Source organism: Callionymus lyra, chromosome 1 (assembly GCF_982586985.1).
Source record: "Callionymus lyra chromosome 1, fCalLyr1.hap1.1, whole genome shotgun sequence".
In the NCBI taxonomy this organism is placed as follows: Eukaryota; Metazoa; Chordata; class Actinopteri; order Syngnathiformes; family Callionymidae; genus Callionymus; species Callionymus lyra.
In genome coordinates this window covers 49972768-49991355 of record NC_141818.1, presented here as the reverse complement: position 1 = coordinate 49991355, position 18588 = coordinate 49972768, and the positions used below count along the sequence as shown (strand labels likewise).

General features: G+C 40.8%; 1 protein-coding gene across 3 annotated transcripts; it reads left to right on the top strand.

Annotated features, from left to right (window-relative positions):
- The first annotated feature begins 372 nt into the window (after positions 1 to 372).
- Positions 373 to 17427, top strand: LOC148090033 (phosphatidylinositol 3-kinase regulatory subunit alpha-like). 3 transcript variants are annotated; one of them, XM_087811424.1, is made up of 17 exons: positions 373 to 554; positions 2358 to 2827; positions 3231 to 3360; positions 6462 to 6554; positions 6675 to 6746; positions 6849 to 6965; positions 7032 to 7230; positions 7487 to 7569; positions 11384 to 11489; positions 13438 to 13536; positions 13617 to 13797; positions 13859 to 13984; positions 14671 to 14813; positions 15007 to 15183; positions 15287 to 15361; positions 15444 to 15614; positions 16222 to 17427. In XM_087811424.1, exons 2-17 carry the CDS (start codon positions 2636 to 2638, stop codon positions 16409 to 16411), a joined length of 2154 nt encoding a protein of 717 aa, XP_087667550.1. In that variant the 5' UTR covers positions 373 to 554; positions 2358 to 2635; the 3' UTR covers positions 16412 to 17427. The 3 variants fall into 3 exon arrangements, with proteins under 3 accessions (XP_087667550.1, XP_087667542.1, XP_087667560.1); XM_087811416.1 differs by having other exon boundaries at positions 373 to 561; XM_087811434.1 differs by lacking the exons at positions 373 to 554; positions 2358 to 2827; positions 3231 to 3360; ... (3 more) ...; positions 7032 to 7230; positions 7487 to 7569 and adding an exon at positions 9574 to 9695.
- Positions 17428 to 18588: the final 1161 nt, after the last annotated feature.

Here is an 18588-nt window from a genome sequence, read left to right as displayed (position 1 = left end):
TAATCGTCGCATATCGACGATGTAAGCTTTATGTGCGTGCTTTTAGCTAACATATTGAATGTGAATGCGTCAAACTTGTTTAAATCGACATTTTTGATTCTACTCAATGAAGAAACGCGATCTAAATGAATACAGGGCGAGTGCGTGTTTTATTTTGAAATTAATAATGATTTTATGTGTTTCATTTACTGTATAGTTCAGAGCACCGGTAATGCATTATTGAATGTTTATATGGTGTAGCCTAAATCTAAACGTAAACACATAGAACAAACCACCATCCCTGTGTTGGTATTGGGCACGTTTATTTAGGATAAACATAACCGCGGTTTTATTTTGATGGTGTATCTACCGGAAGTTCCACAGAGCTGCTACCTTAACTACTGTCTCGCGTCAAGAAGATCCAGTCGGGTGGACCACGAGCGATTTAATTTCGGATTAAACTCCTGAAACCATCGGATTATTCCACTTTTCAACGACACCTGGACTTCTTGAATCACGACTCACAACCACAATGTTATCTCCTCGCCCCGTTGGACGTTTTTACTGGTGAAAAAGTAAGAGGTGAGACGCTGGCAGAAGCTAATGCTGCTAAGCTAGCGCTGGCATGCGTTGTCGTTTCCCGTTTCCTGAGGGGATTATTTCGAGTTAAATGTCTCTTGTGCTGAATCTACGAGCATTTCCAGATAAATCTGGCGTTGCATCACATCAACAGCAGTTTGCAGCATAACATGGAAGTACAGGATCACGACTACATGTCGTGATGTTGAATATTTTAGTTTGTTGAAGTATGTTTACTTGGCCTCCGTTATAGTGAATAATGAGTGTACTATGTCAGCCGCTGCAAGAACGATCAAAGAAGTAACGTTAGAAATATATGAATCTTTACCCCTAAGTATTAGGAGTTAAAACGAACCTTTTTATACTTGCTTCCTCTGTAATTTAAACGTTTTATTCGTGTACGCTATAAAAACAACAATGTTTTTTCCCCCACTATAAATACGTACATTAGACAAAATGTGTTTCATTTTAAGATCATATCATTGAAACTTAAAGTGCAAAAACAGTAAAAAACGTTATATTCGTTTAAATGGCAGATGTAAAATGCTTAACAATAACAACACAACATTTAAATAAAGATTGGATTTTTTTTTTTAGATCGACACTCAACTTTTTTTTGTTCGTATTTTTAAAGAAACAATTTTAAAACCACTCTGTTTTACATAATTCTGAGTAAAATGTATTTAAAGTTGCACCATAAAATAACAACTTCAGATTATCTAGAGTTGTTTTATGATTTCACATAACGACCCTTTATCTCTTGCATTCGATGTTGTTGTTGTTGTTGTTGTGGCTTCAAAACATATTCAATATAAAAAAAGTTTTTCATATTTATTTTAAGTTTTCCCGAAATAAAAAAATACATTATTTAAGATTCTCATGAATCTGTGGATTCTTTTTGGGGAAACGTAACCATTTATTTTTACTCTAAACATATTATTTCTACTATAAACATATATTAATGTTGTGTTTTGTAATGCAAGTTAAAATACTAGTGATATGTTTTTAAAGTCACGATGTACGTAAAACTGTTTGTAAACTTCTTTTTTTATTTTATTGAGAACTAAATGCAATGTAATGGCTACATGATCGATTTCAATTAATTGTATTATTCATTTGTATTTGTCTTCTGAACCCACATTTTCCTGATCCATTCGATCCAAATATATAATAATAATCATCAATACATTAATTTAAACGCACTACCCCAAATTTGATCATAAATATGCAGCGCTTTACATTAATAAAATAAAAGGTACACACCAGCTGTGGCAAGGAGAGGCATTTAGAAATGTTGATGATGCTGCTGAGTAGAAAAGCTTTTGTTTAATATTTAATTTTCTTGCTATGGATTGCGAATCTGCGAAAAGCAGTTTTTTGTTATCAAGTTATATGAATTAAAAGTTATTGTCTGCAAAAAAATCCAACCAGGTCACCCCTACAAAAAAATATATTTTATTTTCTTAACCACCTCTTAAAATTGAAATGGGAATTAATTATAATCCGTAGTTTGTGTGACTAAACAGATATTCTACTGGATTATGTTCTAAAGAAAGAGACTATGCCTGGAGTTATAAACACTAAACATTTTCACATTAGTCTTACATCAGTCCAAAGTACATCTGCATTGCTATCATTCTGCTCTATCAGCATATTTGCCTCATTTGCAAGGCTTCCTCTTAATGCTCACCACCCCATTAATGCCTCTAAAAGTATGTTTTTTTTTACATCAGGATGTTAAAAATGAAGATATTTGTTGAAGTATCTTTCTGACTCTTGACATTTTCTACCCCGCACAGGATTTGCCACCCCAAATGTGGCTCCTACATCTGCTGAGACTTCTGTTCATGAATGTGGAAGAAGGTCTGATTGAGCAGCTATCACTCGGACTGGAGGGATGACAGAACCCTAGTCGACATGGAGACAGGAGAGACACACAGGAAGCTGAAAACGCCATATTTACTTAGTGTAGATTCTCCACGTTAAAAGTGACTCAGGCAAAGAGAAGATCGTATTTTTATATCTGAAATCTGGACTATTTTTGAGTAGAATTTCAAAGCCATAAGCGGTCGTCATCATGAGCTCGGAGGGCTTTCAGTATCGGGCGCTTTATGACTACAAGAAGGAGAGGGAGGAGGACATCGATCTGCATGTGGGGGACATGCTGCTGGTCAGCAAAGGAGCTCTGCTGGCGCTGGGATGCAACAGTGGTGCGGAGGAACGTCCCTCCGAGATCGGCTGGCTGCCGGGCTTCAATGAGACCACACAGGTACGAGGCCACAATATCCCTACATCTACACACTGCTGCCCTGTCATTACAACTTGATGTTTGTGTAACCTCTGGGTGGCAGAAGAAGAAACACCTCACCACATAAAAACTGCAAAAACTCCTAAAGGCTGAGTCATCATAGAGTATTTTAAGGACTCAAAGAAAAACTACCGCACAGGTCTTTATATATGTGTATATATATTTATCTCTAACTGATCTGGATTCATTGGACAAAGACGTTATTGACCCCATTTTTTCTCTTTTTTTAAGAAAGAGTGTCATAAAACTGCAGTTATAGATGGATGGATAAATCTTTATTAGGAACTGAGCTACTCTTAAAAAAGAATGCATTTTTTTTATCTTCAATCCGTACATGTCTAACCCTTCGCCATCTTGCCGACAGGAAAAAGGAGACTTCCCAGGAACGTACGTCGAGTTCGTCGGACGAAAGCGTATGTCTCCGCCCACACCAAAGCCCCGCCCACCGAGGCCGCCGTCCTCCGCATCAGTACGGGCTGACTCTGAGTCAGAGGGTGAGTCACATGACGTCGGTCTTGGTGACCAACGGGGGTGACCGATGAACCATTGTTCAGCTGATGTACTACTAAGCCATCACCGGTCAGCTGTATATTTGATCAGTTCCCTTTTTGAGAGCTTTCAAAATACCATTTTGTAAATCCCTAAATTTGAAAATCCCAAATAAGTCATAATTTTCTTTAACCTTTACACCATTGCTTCCTAATACTGGTGTCCTTTTAATCTCTTCTGTCACGGATTCATCTTGGTTCTTCTTCAAAACATAAAGTTCCCCCTTCAGTTCCACACTTTGAAATGGTGTCAAGTTTCCATGACATGTTTTCACGTTTCTATCGGGCACAAATTGACAAGCATTCACGCACTTCCTTTTTTATCAGAAACGCTTCCCCTCGCACACGAAGCCGCTCGCAGGTAGAGAACACGCAGAAGAAAAAAACCCTCTGCAAGCGAGCAGCGATTCTTATAAATGCATAGTTTCTTTGTACTTTGCGGACGGTGGGAACTTGAACCACATGACGAAAAAACACATTATAGAGCAACCACAAATAGCATGTTCACAGTAAAAGCTTTAAGTGATACACACACACACACACACACACACACACACACACACAGCTGGTGTTCAGTCAGAGCTGTGGTTGCTGACTGAACAGCTCTCTGCTCTGTTCTGCTGCCATCAGCTTACCATCAAACACAGGAAGAGTTTATCTGTCTGTTTTTTGAGTACTATCTAGTACTAGTTTAGTGACAAAATTCAGTCGTAGAATTAGCGTCTAACTCTTGATGGTAACATGAATTAATTGCTTAATTTCACACAAATCAAGTTTGCCATTTATACTTCCCATCAAGAAGCCCATGCTAATAGTAGGCTGGTCTGTGAATTCCAGAACAAACCATTTAGGAAGTAGTAAAACAGTTATGAGGTGCTGATTATAAGTATTTTTCCTGAGACTATAACTGTGCCAACATACAAAAAAAACTGCATTTCGGTGTTTTTTTTCTCTTCATAGACATGAGAGTTTCCAGGTGGACTTTCTTTGAGATGGTCTGTGGTGAGCAGGACTGAAATTAAAAACGTTATGCCATTTCTGCTTCTGGAACTATTCAGTTCTGCACATGTTTGTTGAAATGTGCCACTGTAATGTGGTCACAAACATAAACTCGACATCACTTAACCCTTGTGTTGTCTCTGGATCAAGTTGAACGACCTCCATCACTGCATATGTATTTATGGGAATTAAATATTCATGGTCGTTCACCTTGACCCAGACACGACACTAGGGATACCACAAACGCATTTGTTTTCTGGCATTCTGGTCACCTTAACCCTGAGATTACACAAGGGTTAAAAAGTTAGCAGGAGCACCACATAAGATCTCTCTGCACTGCTTGAGGGACTTGAATGATGCATTCAATGACATCGTGATTGCTATAGTGCCTTATGGTGTGTGTTTTGTTATAAAACTAAACTAAGCGTGAAACACACTTTAATCTAAAGGTTTATAATCATTGCAATGAACATAGGAAACACATGGGCTTTCTAACAATTGTAATTTGTTAAATTTGTGAGAAAAACATGCTGTTATTGAAGTGATTAGTGAAATTTCCATTGTGGGTTTGATTAGTTCACTGTTGTCTGCACTTCTTTGTTAGTATTCAACTTGTTTTTTCTTTCAACACTTTTGAGTTTTTTGTGTTTTATATTCCTTTTAAAGGTTTTTTTTTTATACAATGTTGTTCAGTTTTACTGATGTTCAATACAAACTATAGTGACATTTTAAATGTTTTAGTTGCTATTGTAAGAAAAATAAGGGGAACAAAAAGTATTGGCCTTGTCGATCGGGTCAGGTCATCCTTAATCTGGTTATTCCACACAAACTTTAAACTTCGCTCATTTTCTACTCACCCCAATGTCGACTAAGGGTTGGGATTTTTTTCAGAGTAATTTGTTCTTTTTAGAGTTAAAGACAAAAATGTTTGTTCATTTTAATGTAGCGACTGGATCTCAGTTGTCTTTGTCTTCATCTTCACCCAAGAAGACACTTAAAACAATCTGAATACCTCCATACTGCTCGCCTGTAATGTCCCTCTTGGATTGAACCCTCAAAGCTTAATTTTTATCTGAAAATAATCCCAACCCTTAGTGGACATGAGGGTGACTAGAAAACGATTGACGTTTGAATTTGGGGTAAACTACTAATTTAAATATTTGTTTCCGGCTCCTGCCACTGTTGTGCTTTTGTTTACAAAACAAGAGCATGGATATACTGTCCTTTTTTCGTCTTCCTGATAACTTGAAATAATACTCCTAGTACAGAAAATGAATGTAACCAACCGTTACAGCAGCTCTGACCTGCTACTGTAAAGCAGTTTTGATGTTCACAATGTTCCCGGTGGATCATCCAGGCATAGTAATGTACTGTAATGAGCATCTTTAATGTAAAAGCTACTATGCCAGTTATGACCTAAAAAAGATTTTGAAATAATAATGCTCAAATGTTTTGTAGTACTGCTTCAAGTACTGTTTTTCTGAATAAAAGGTCAGAGCACCAGCTCTACTAACGGGCAGTTTATTTGTCAGTGATTTCTTTTTTTGTGTTGCCTTTTTGAGGTGTTATAGCATGACTTGACATGACTTGATATGACATCAGGTCACGTAAATGTTGTTATATCTAATTAATTATATCTTGCGTTCACTGTAATTGTCTGATGTTGTCATATGTTGATAAAATGGCACACATACCTCAGTGTGTATTATTTGAAAAGCGCCTTGTGTATAAAACCTAACAAGTCCATCAATGAAAATGCACCGAAACAAATGTGGAGGAGATAAAGCACTATTGAGACTCTGTTGTTAAGCAAACTAGTCTTTTGTTGCAGTAATATGTTATTATGAGGGTGGATGATTGACTCACACACTAGTATTAGTATTTAGCCTTTCTCCAAAAAGACAAAACATTTTTCAACAAGCCAGCCGTTCTTCTGCATCCTTGTCTCCTCCTTAAGCCTGACATTGTCGTTCAATGGTGCAGCATTATTTTACTATTCCTGCACAAACACAGAAAATCTAATGACACGTTGTGTTTTTGGTTCTTAGGATTCCAGCTGCCAGACCTTCCCGACCAGTTTGGCCCTCCAGACACGGCCCCCCCTCTGCTCAGCAGACTGATGGAGGCTGTGGAGACTAAAGGTATGAACCAGGTTTCAGGTGCAAAAATATACACGTTAAATTTAGTCTACATTGATGGCGGATAACAAACCGATGTGTTTACACCACAAGCAATTGAGATATTTCTGTCCCAAACTGCAGGTCTGGAAAGTCCTAATGTTTACCGGGGGGTTAGTGGAGGAAGTCTGGACACACGGCAGCTGGCCGACAGTGGTGGGTTATCTGGCTTCATTCATCTGAGATGTTCAATCCTAACAGCGTCATTCCACAAGGATCCTCAGTCTCGTGTTGTCTAAGTCATGGTATTAATTCCAGACCTGGAGCAGCTGGAAATGTTGCAGCTGTGCGACGGAGTGGTTCGATTCTTGCAGGATCTCCCCGGGCCGGTCCTCCCGTCCTCACTGCAGGCAGACATGATGCACGCCCTGCAAGGTCAGGAAAATGACATTTTCTCTAATGTCAGGTCTTGTTGATCAACGTTCTTCTCTCCTGCTGCAGAAGTCAGAGACCTGGAGGAGTGTGGTCAGGTGCTGCTGGGTATCGCTGGCTCCCCTACATGCTCGGCTCAGTATGGGCTGACCTTACTCAGCGTGGTCCGACACCTCGCTAGACTCTGCCTGCACAGCGCCAGAAACCAGCAAAGCCCTCAAATCCTTGCAGAGGTCTTCAGCCCGCTCCTCTTCAGACAAGCTGCAGGGTCAGAGCTCATGTTCACTGTTGTTTGATTTGTGGGTTTATTGGTAAAGATCTGACATTTAAATGGGGTTTAATTCACATCTGATAAGTTTAACTGTCTAGACTTAAAGCTGGACCGAAGTGAATGTCAAATATGCTGCATCCATTTTTTTAAACGGTCACGGAAACTGTTGAATTGTGTGTTAAATTGTGGATATGCTAAAATAATCTACATTTTTTTGTCTGGTTCGGTCTGACAATGCTATCGCCCTCTACAGGTCTGAGTCTGGTCTGGATCCACTTGTTCAGGTCTTGGAAGTTCTGATCACGAGCGAGCTCAACATGAACCAGGCGGCACCAGGTAAGACCCGTATTCTTGACTTGTTTTCTCCTCAGCCACACTTCTTTGACAAATGTGTGCTAAATATTCACATTGAAATGGAACCTTTTTCTGTAATGATATCTTCAGACATACCTAAAAGTGAATTCTTTCAGGGAACAAAAACGGTGATTCCATCATTTTCTTGACTATTGATGCACATGACTATTGGGTTTGACCAATAAGCCAGTTCAGTTATAAAAAATATAATTGTTATTGATGGCATTTATAATTGATAATTTAATTGGTTCACCTTATGGTGCCATTGTTTTTATCTTCATCTGTGTTTTTTTTCAATTCATTTCCCTGAGATGTATTGATTCTGCACTTCCTGTTGGTATTTTTGGAGATGGATGTACAATCCTTTTAGTGCTCATCCGGCCCTTTGTTATTTCTAATGACGATATTGAGGTGAAATGTTTGCAAGCGTCGCAGGTAAAACCACTAAATGTCTTGTCACCTGACGGTGATTTTACGTGTTTAAATATGAAACAAAAATCCTTCAAAAGGGCTCAAAGGAGCCGACGACTTGCTTACCTGAGGTGACGACACATTATTATTTCCACTGAGCTGGTATTGGACAATACTTGACAGTATTTTAAAGTAGACACATGTTGAAGTCAGGGATGTTGTCTGCTCGTCTAATATTGATGTGGAAAGCGGTCATGGCCACACATAAATTCAATGCTGTGATAAATGTTTTAGTGTTTTTATAAGGTGACTGAGGTTACTGTCTCTCTCTGACTTCACTGAATGTCAGAGCTCAACATATATCGTAGGACAAGATGCATCACATTGGCTTCAAAATGACTAATAATTTTTTTGTCCACATCCTTTTATCTAAACCACCAATTGCTTTCGACAACCAAAAAGTAAAATAAAATAAAGAAAAAGGATGATTTAATAGTCATGCTTAATTGTATTGGTTCAATTCTGTTTTAACAGTTCAAAGGGGGAAAGAAGAAGTTAAAAATAAATGAATGATTTAAATTGTTGCTTTTGAATATACAAGCAACAGAATAAATAAAACGATTGCCTTTTACATGAATCAAATTATTACTGTGATGTGATTGTCGCTCACTGACAAGTCTTTAGTGTATTTGTTCGTCGCAGACTCAACGTTTAAGACGATTATAAATAAGATGAATGATAGATAGACTTTATTAATCCCTCTGGAGATATTTGCTGTCAACGTTCTTTGATTTGTTTGTCGAAAGAACTTGATGGATCAAAATAACAAAAACTACAGCTAGTGTTGTGAGTTATTGTTTGTGATGTATCACACACTGTGCTAAAAAATGAAATTCAATTCAGCTATTTATACACAAATCATAGTCCTTGTTGTGACTCGTTTGTTGTCTAATGATGCAAACGCGAGCGGTGTCGTCACAGTGGCGTCTGCTCGCGGGCGTTAAGTGGCTGTTGAAGCTCACGGCGACTTGTTAATTCCTCCTTTTCACCCGTCGACGCTGGAGACGACCAACAGCTGGTCAGAGCGAGAGGCTGCTGAGGCGATGACATCATCCGTCCTCGGAGCGAGTGATGCAGCAGAGAGGATGAGGAGAGCAGGGGGGGGGGGTGTTGCCTCGGTGATGTCACTGCCACTCCTGGATTGGCTGGGGGCAACGGTGATGTCACACATCTCCAAGCTGCTCCGCTGAGCTCCAGGTCCTGGCTGGTGTCGCTCGAGAGAGAAAGTTGATTTACATGCTGGGGCTTGATGGTCGCAGATGTCGGACCGGTGTGTCGGGTTCCTCCGCCTCTAGTGGAGTCGTCGCAGGACGTGCAGCGGTCCTTCAGTGGAACTTACCCCCCGCTGGTGTCGGTGCCTGGAAATGAAAGGATGAAATGGAGCCTGATCATCCTGCAGCCTGGACCGGTTTCCTCTGAGATGACGTCAGTTTTTTTCAAGGCAGGATGGGAGTGATCAGCTGTAGGCAGGACACCATGAGATGGAGTAAAAAAAAGGGACGTACATATTTCGCATTACCGGGCTGCAGAGGACGGTAAAGTTTCAGAGGTCACCATGGAGCGAGAGGAGGGAGAAACATCCGAGTCCAAGAGGTGTCGAGAAAAAGTCCTCTGCTATATCAACATGCAGAGTCCAGGTAGGAGCGCAGACCAGAACCGGTTCATATGGGTCAATAACGGCTACTTGCTTTGGAGACCCACTCTGGCCCTGCTGCTGCCATTTTAGATGAAATTGTGATGTTTTCTTCCGAAGCCTCCACAGACAAATATCAGTCAGAATGAAGATAGTCTTGTCCGTTCATTGGTCGAGGTATAATTCTGAGGCCTCCTGTGACAAATTTCAAGTATTTCTGGAGCCTGGATTATTTTTCTTTCTTTTTTTTTGTCACCTTAAAATATATGTTAAATTTTGGATTTGTTTGTTTTTAAACTGTTCCTTGATCACGACGGCGACGAGGACGCGAACCAGACTCGAGTCCTTTTGTTTAGCAGTGACGTTGAAAATGAACGTTCTTCTCTGACATCTTGTTGTTGAGAAACACGAATGAGAAATTTGCGTTTGGTTCAAAGTCTCATGACATCATCACTAGGAAGCAGCAGTGACGAAAAGGTCGTCGACGATAGGAATCTTTTTTTGGAAGCATTGGTTTTCCATCATTTTAATGCTCAGGAATGTCAACATTATTAAAGTTACAATCTCAACATTGCATCTGAAGTGCCATCCCGTTCGACGACCCTCTCCGTAACACTGACCTGAACAGCTCTCATAATGCTTTGCCGCCCAGCCAACCAACTTTTGACGCAACAGCAGGCGAATCATTTAAATTGAGTATTGTAGCGACCAATCAGCCCTCACTAAATGGAGCAGTGTGTATAAGAGGCATCATATAAGTTTTGTTGGCACCATAATGTAGGTGTGTGCTGTAATGATTGCCTCCCAATAAGTTCTATGATTGTGTTGAGGTTTATCTGCTGTTCTAATAAATCATTGGTTGGTAACTTTGTACAAAATGACAAGAGCTTTTCTGCGTGCAGTAATGTCTCCAAAAAAATAATAATTATTAAAGCGTGGAAGATGAACCGTGATATCTTAAAGGGACCACTTACAAAAAAGTAACTAATACTTTGATGATTTTAAATCGTATGAAGGTGCAGAAGATCGAGTGGTTGTCTACTTGTCTTGTGTGAAGAACTAAAGACCTGTCCAGGGTGTCCCTTGCATCTCACTCCAGTGATTTAGGATATGCTCTCCAGTCCCGTGACACCAGTAAGGAGTTGATGGATTATTAATGACTTGATGGTCTTCAGTAGGCGTGCACTGTTGTCATTTTTGTGGCTGACACCGATTTTTGCAGATTTTCTTTCTCCCCTAGTAACGTAAATACACACAAAAGTCACTTTTTTAAAATGATTGATCACACAAACCCATTCAATAACAACAGTTCAACTGAGCAACACTGTATAAAGAATCTATAAAGAAAAAAAACAGTACAAAACTCAGTGTTGATTCAAATAAATGATTGAAAACTAAAATATGTAAATCAAACAACGGTGAACTACACAAACCAACAACATGAACTTCACTTCAACAGCGTGGTTTCTTTACAAACTTTTGCAAATTGCAACAGAATTGCGTTTCATGTCCAAACCAGACCGGTCTACATCCTCAGGGGACTTTAAAAGCTGAAGTTAAGAGTTGGTAATCTTTGGTTGATATCCATGTCGACTGTTTGTCTGCAAGTGTTTTACTAGCCAACCGTCCTGCTGGTGTAGACGCAGTCTGCGGGTGACGTCAACTCTGACACGTTCTTCTTTTGTCTTCCAGCTTTACCACCCAAACCAGTCAAGTCTTCGGCGCCGGCCGCCTCCAGCAGTTTTAACAACAGCATGGCCCTGCAGGACGCCGAGTGGTACTGGGGAGACATTTCCAGGTAACTGGTCATAGGAAAAGGTGAAACGAGTTGTTGCTTTAACACCCAGTTAAGATCCATCACCGACACGAATGTCAGCTCTTTGTCGTCGTTGAGAGGATTTTAAAACATGGTTCTGTAGCTGCAGCTCACTCTCCTGAGGTTCGACTCGCTGCTGCATAACATGCCCTCCACTGATCACATTATGATCAGTGAGATAACAATCCTTCCCGGACTGAAAATCACAAGAGTCTCCTTGTCGTCTGTGCTTCTTGGATGAAGTCATGTGAATGAGAAATGTTCTACTTCAACACATGTCTTTATCTCTTGCTTCTTTTTCTGTTGATTTACCGTTGCAGAATAACTTGTTGCTAAAACTGAAGCTGTGTCAGTCAAATCTGTCAGATACAGACTGTGACAAAGACTCTGTATTGAATTCTATTGCAACACTTGGATATGTGTCTTTGACCTGCTGATTTGATTTGACATTTCTGTAGCACTGATGCAACATTCAAATTTGACTTTTAACTCTTCAAAAAGGCAAAAATCCTTATTCATTGGTCAGTTATTTCACAGAAAGGAACATATCCGTTCGTCTTTCCTGATGAAGAGATGGTTGCTTGGGACTCTTTGCTTTTTAATAATTAAAAAACTAATTCTTGGATATTGTTTCTTTATGTGTTAACCATTTGCACTTAACACACTTCTTTCTGGTTAACCCCTGAAATGGACACAAAGCTTGAAAATGAGGAAGTAAAAATTCAGATGAAACTATTTTGAACTTAAAACGGCTGAGGAGCCATTATTTTGAACAGTTTTCCCCTTTTTATAACTTTTACAACTTATGTAATCTGGTCCACAAAGACGCGTCGGTACAAAGTCCTTGCACTCGTACTTTTTATTGACCTGGACTCTCCAGGAAGGATTCAGACGCCTGGTTCAACGTGATGTTCTGCATCCTCGCTCGCGTCACATGGAGGTTTATTGTTAAACGAGTATGAACGACAGTTATAAACAGATTCAATCTCTCTAAGCTTAAGGTTTTGGGGATTTAACTGACAGATTTGTACCTTCAGCCAATATTGAAGACTCCATCTGTGACACTTGTTTTGATTAGGGAGGTGTATTGGCAAGAATCTGGTGATTGTATTTGCATCACGATTTGGAGGAAACAATGCAATATATAATGATACTGTAGTAACAAGTATATATGTGTAGTATTGTCGAGGACTTGACTCTGATGTTGTGATAGTGTAGTAACAAGTATATATGTGTAGTATTGTCCAGTACTTGACTCTGGTGTTGTGATACTGTAGTAACAAGTATATATGTGTAGTATTGTCCAGTACTTGACTCTGGTGTTGTGATAGTGTAGTAAAAATGATATATGTGTAGTATTGTCCAGTACTTGACTCTGGTGTTGCGATAATGTAGTAACAAATATAAGTGTGTAGTATTGTCCAGTACTTGACTCTGGTGTTGTAGTATTTACAGACCACATGACTCTTGACGAAGATGCAACTGCTTTTAGCAGCAATTAGCTTTAAAAGCGGCTGGAGTCACTGTATCCTCTCGTCCTCAGTCATCACTGGGATCTCGGAGGATTTCATTGTTCCTTTAGCTGTGGAGGATGTAATGACTGCTGCCGTCTGGTGGAGAAAATTTTAATTGCGACACAAAAATGAACAAACGCTGTGAATATTTACATGTTTATTGTCGATCATAAAACAGAAATATTTTGTATAAACTTTATTGAAATATAAACCATAAAAGAACTATGATAAAAATAAAAAGAAGGATCAATACAGTTCTGTTGATTATACTGTACGTACTGTGAAAATAAATCGCAATGTTTAGGTTTCAATATTTTTTTACACGCCTCGTTATTATCCTCCTCCATGTTTCTTTTTTTTTCCCAATAACGTCTGATCAATTTGTGGAAAGTGAGATTTTGTTTCTCGTTTCTCAGAGAGGAAGTGAACGAGAAGCTGCGAGACACGGCCGACGGTACGTTTCTGGTGCGTGACGCCTCCACGAAGATGCACGGCGACTACACTCTGACCCTGAGGTAACATGTGACATGAGTCTTGACTCCATCAACAAACGTGACGTCAAATTAACGTTTTATTTCCTCACTTCGGTCTGTAGGAAAGGAGGAAACAACAAACTTATAAAGATTTTCCATCGCGAGGGCAAATACGGCTTCTCCGACCCTCTGACCTTCAGTTCTGTGGTGGAGCTCATCAACCATTACCGCCACGAGTCTCTGGCCCAGTATAACCCCAAACTGGACGTGAAGCTGCTGTACCCCGTCTCCAAACACCAGCAGGTGACGTTCCCTCAGTGGACCGGTTCTGCCCGGCAGGTTTGTAACCGACTGTGGCTCACAGGATCAAGTGGTGAAGGAGGACAGCATCGAGGCCGTGGGCAAGAAGCTGCACGAGTATCACCTGCAGTACCAGGAGAAGAACCGCGAGTACGACCGGCTGTACGAGGAGTACACCAGGACCTCACAGGTAGCAGCTGGAACTTGTTTGTTTGCTCAGATCGTTGGTTGCCATGAAGTGTGAAGCGGTGCAAGCGGAACCAAAACTAAAAAAAAAGGGAATAAAGTGCAGTAAAAGTGAGACACGCACACGTCGGAGGGTCAAGTGAGTCGCGGTTGACGCTCGATGAATCACTCGTTTTGTCATGTGACGTGAAGTTTGATTCCGTTTTGGTGGCGTTTCTGTCGTTCCAGCCGAATTTAGGAAGTATTTTATCATCTTCTCAAAACCATGAACCTTTACTTCGTAAAACGACGATGAAATCAATAAAATAAAACGACTTCCATGTGACTGTGATGACCAATCTAGCAGCCGGTATTTTACTTGTTACACAAAAATGAACAAATGTACTGAATATTTGCCTGTAAATTGTAAACCAAAAACCAAATTTTATTTAAAAGAAATCATAGATTTTAAACACACTTCATTGAACTCTAAACGATAAATTTAATTTAAAAAAGGACTGTTTAATACGAAAAGTGTCGCAGCCTTGAACAAAAATAGTATATTTTTATGCTCGATATTTTAATCATATTGTTGTCGTCGTCTTTCTTGACTTAACAAAGGCATGAGTTTCACAGCAGTCGTCTGAATCGACAGATCATTTAAGATGATATGATGATGATGATTGAACTTCTGTTCCTCTCGTCTCTCAGGAAATCCAGATGAAGCGGACGGCCATCGAGGCGTTCAACGAGACCATCAAGATCTTCGAGGAGCAGTGTCAGACCCAGGAGCGCTTCAGCAAAGAGTACATCGAGAAGTTCCGCCGGGAAGGCAACGACAAGGAGATCCAGAGGTAGGTTGTTGCCATGGCGCCCGGGACGACGTGGACTTGAAAACACACGCGCGTAACCATGGCAACCGGAGCTCGCGGGAAGAAAAACCTCCTGCTGGTAGATTTAGTCCGGAGGCCGTCAGGACCGGGGTTCTAAATTTGACCGCGATTGGTGTTGCCGTGGAAACCGGCTGACGGAGTCAACTCTGCGCAGGATCGTGGAGAACTACGACAAGTTGCGCTCCAGGATCAGCGAGATCGTGGACAGCAAGCGCCACCTGGAGGTGGACTTGAAGAAGCAGGCGGCCGATTACAGGGAGATCGACAAGAAGATGAACAGCATCAAACCGGACCTGATCCAGCTGCGCAAGACCCGGGACCAGTACCTGATGTAAGACCCCCCCACACACACACACACACACACACACACACACACACACACACACACACAATGATTCAGTGTCGTACAAGACTTACCTGGGTTGTGTGTGCAGGTGGTTGACCCAGAAGGGTGTTCGGCAGAGGAAGCTGAACGAGTGGCTCGGCCTGAAGAACGAAACCACAGAGGAGTAAGACTTGATGATGTCGCTGGTTGTCGTCTGAACTCAATGAGTCTAACCTGGACGTGTGTGTGTGTGTGTGTGTGTGCAGCGAGTACAGCATGGTGGAGGACGAGGAGGACCTGCCGCACCACGACGAGCGCCTGTGGCGTCTCGGCAACATCAAGCGCGGTCAGGCCGAGTCGCTGCTGCGCGGCAAGAGAGACGGAACCTTCCTGGTCCGGGACAGCAGCAAGCCCGGCTGCTACGCCTGCTCCGTGGTGTAAGTGTTTGGACCGAGAGTGTTCGTGTGAAGCCGGTCTTTATAGAAGGGAAAAAAAGAATCGGATTCCACTTATTTTTCTACTGGCGTCGACTAAGGGTTGGGATTATTTTCAGAGTAATGTGAAAGAAATAACCTATAAAAAATATATATATTTTGGAGTTATAGACGTGATGTTTGTTCATATCCGGGTCGCGACCCGTTTTATTTGTCCAAAAAGACACTCAAAAACATCCAAATACCGCCGTCGGTAACGTCTTGCGTTGAAGCCTCGACGTGAGAAGTATTGTTCGGAAAGAAAGGGAAATAAGTCTGTATTTTAAGTTTTTTTTATAGCAGACGTCCTCGTTTCTCAGGGTAAATCTCACGCATGCACACTGACGCCGGCATTCAGGATCTGGCAGGAGATTTAACCCTGAGACACTGGGGTCAAGATAAGAATGAACCAAAAAAATGTGTAGAAATTCTCAAGTACAAAGAGTAAAACTTAATAGATAAAGCTGTAGATGCTCCTTAGAGTCGGACATACACTTTATGTCAAACTCCGGGGTCGCCAAGGTAACACTCTGGACCCGTCAATGACCACAGCCTCTTGTCTGACCTGCAGAGTGGACGGCGAGGTGAAGCACTGCGTCATCAACAAGACCAGCACCGGCTACGGCTTCGCCGAACCCTACAACCTGTACGGCTCGCTGAAGGAGCTGGTGCTGCACTACCAGCACACCTCGCTGGTGCAACACAACGACTCGCTCAACGTCACGCTGGCCTTCCCCGTCAACAGCCAGCAGAGGCGGTGACCTCGTCGCCACGGCGACCACCTTTCGCAGACCAGGCTCTGACCTCACGACCCCCGAACCATCCCCCCCCCACCTTCATATCTACAACACAGTTTGTACCGAAGATGTTTGAGTTTGATGTGACGACACGGAGAGAACGAACACACATGAAATTCCTTTTCTTTCTTCCTTAATGCATGTTTCATTGTTAACTGATTCCCAAACACTTGCATCCACCAAGATGTATTGGTGAGCTCGCTGTCGCCCCCTGGTGGTCAGAGCTGGTCTGAGAACTGAGCAGGAAGATGAACTTGATCATGACTTTCATGACGGATCCTGCCAGTGATGGAACGAGTGGCACAAGGATCGACCGTACGACGATGATGATGATGATGACGATGATGAAGATGATGTCAAGCGAACAGTCGGACAATCTTGTTAGAACTATTTACTTATGCGAATCACTGTGAGCGACTCAGAACGAGGTTTCTAAAAATGAGGGAGAGTCGACTGAACCCCCGCATTTCAAATCAGGAGAAACTACGCTGCATCTCGACCTCATCCAAAGATGTTTTTCTTTCGTCGGCTACATTTCTTTCGTCCACTCGGGCGTTTTATTCAGAGACAGAAGCTCCACATTTCAACGTCTCTCAGCACAACCCAGAACTCTCTGGACACCTTTTCTGGATAAAGAAACTTTTTAAAAACTGTTGAACTGCAAACATTTCCATATTTTAAAGGCTTTCAAGTGTTTCATGGACAAATGGCAGCATTCCAGTTGAACTTGTGTAAATGATTCTTTTCCTTTCAATACTGGGTACAAAAAAAGCCCATCTTGTTGGCTTATTTCTACTCACACTTGAGTTCAAGTTTCCTTTCCATTTCAAACATGTTTCAAATGAGTTCACTTGTGTTCATTCCAGTAAAAACACCAAACTGAAACCAAACTTGTGATCACAACAAATGGTAACAATGAAGCGATTCATTAGACCTGTTGTTCAGCAGCTGTGATCAATAAAGCTTTTGTTCCAAACACAGTCTGAGTGAAACGTCAGTGCTTTGTTCTGTTTTGAAAAAGGCACAGAAGCTTTTATTTTGTTACTGATTTTTCATTTTTAACTGACTCGTCCTCGTGATTCTGAACTCTTATTTTGAAACGTTGACTTTGAATCGTCTCTCCTACACATTTTCATGTGTTCGATGAAACGAAATCTCTGAAACATTAATATTGGTCCATATTATTTTACTTTTTAGTTTTTGTATTGTTGGGGAAAAAATAATTTGGACGTGTTGGAGCAATAATAGTTAAGAACTATGACCATGTTTTGTCCAATATGTAGCTTAAATATTCTATAACAAAATGCGGTAATAAATGATTGAAAGAAACTAAAAAAGACACACAAAAAAAATCGTATTCACAATAACGGATATATTTGATTTCTGGTCTTGTTTGTGAAATGTCGATTTAATACTACATTTAGAAACGTTCTTGTTTATTTTTAACACTTAATGGGATTTTATAAACGATGCAAGTCAGTATTTCAATAATAATCTACACTATTAAATAAAAACGAATTATGTAATACATTACAAATAATATTCCCGATCGTCGACACCACACTTAAAATGTTATTCTCTTTATAAGCAGGACTATTTTTATAAGCAAGTTATTTTCCTCACACATTTCCAGTTTAATTGAGGTTTTCCAAAACCATTTTGGCGCATTACTGCCGCCTACTGGTATAGAGTGGATGCGCCGACAGACCAGGAAGAACAAAAATAAAAGAGTTGACTTTGCTCATCAAATTTAATCAAAGATGAAATCTACTGGCTCAAGATGAAAAGAGTCTCGTTCACTATGTGGTCGCCGTGTTGGTTGGGAAACAGCGCCGCCTCCTGTCACGGAGTAGACATAGCACATGTGTACACTAGCGGGTCACTTTTATTAACTTTGTTTGAATACACGGTTGTGGTGGTGCGGATATGTTATTGTTGCAATAAATTATTTAAAAATAAAAAAAATCGATTTCATCCTGAATAGAGACGCCAAAATAAACATTTCCTTCTCTCAACCAGGGCAATTAAAAAAATCACGAGGTCAACTTTCCTACGAAACGAACTCTTCTTTTTTTGTTTGATGGCGGTTGAAAAATAATCGTTCGGTGCATTACCGCCGTCTACTGGTATGGAGTGGATGC

What these genes read in the sequence shown, in the direction of transcription:
- LOC148090033 (XM_087811424.1), top strand. Translation starts at nt 2,636, where the DNA reads ATGAGCTCGGAGGGCTTTCAGTATCGGGCGCTTTATGACTACAAGAAG. An exon ending in ACCCGGGACCAGTACCTGAT is followed by an intron (nt 15,184 to 15,286) that starts GTAAGACCCCCC and finishes TTGTGTGTGCAG; the next exon opens with GTGGTTGACCCAGAAGGGTG. An exon ending in AAGAACGAAACCACAGAGGA is followed by an intron (nt 15,362 to 15,443) that starts GTAAGACTTGAT and finishes GTGTGTGTGCAG; the next exon opens with CGAGTACAGCATGGTGGAGG.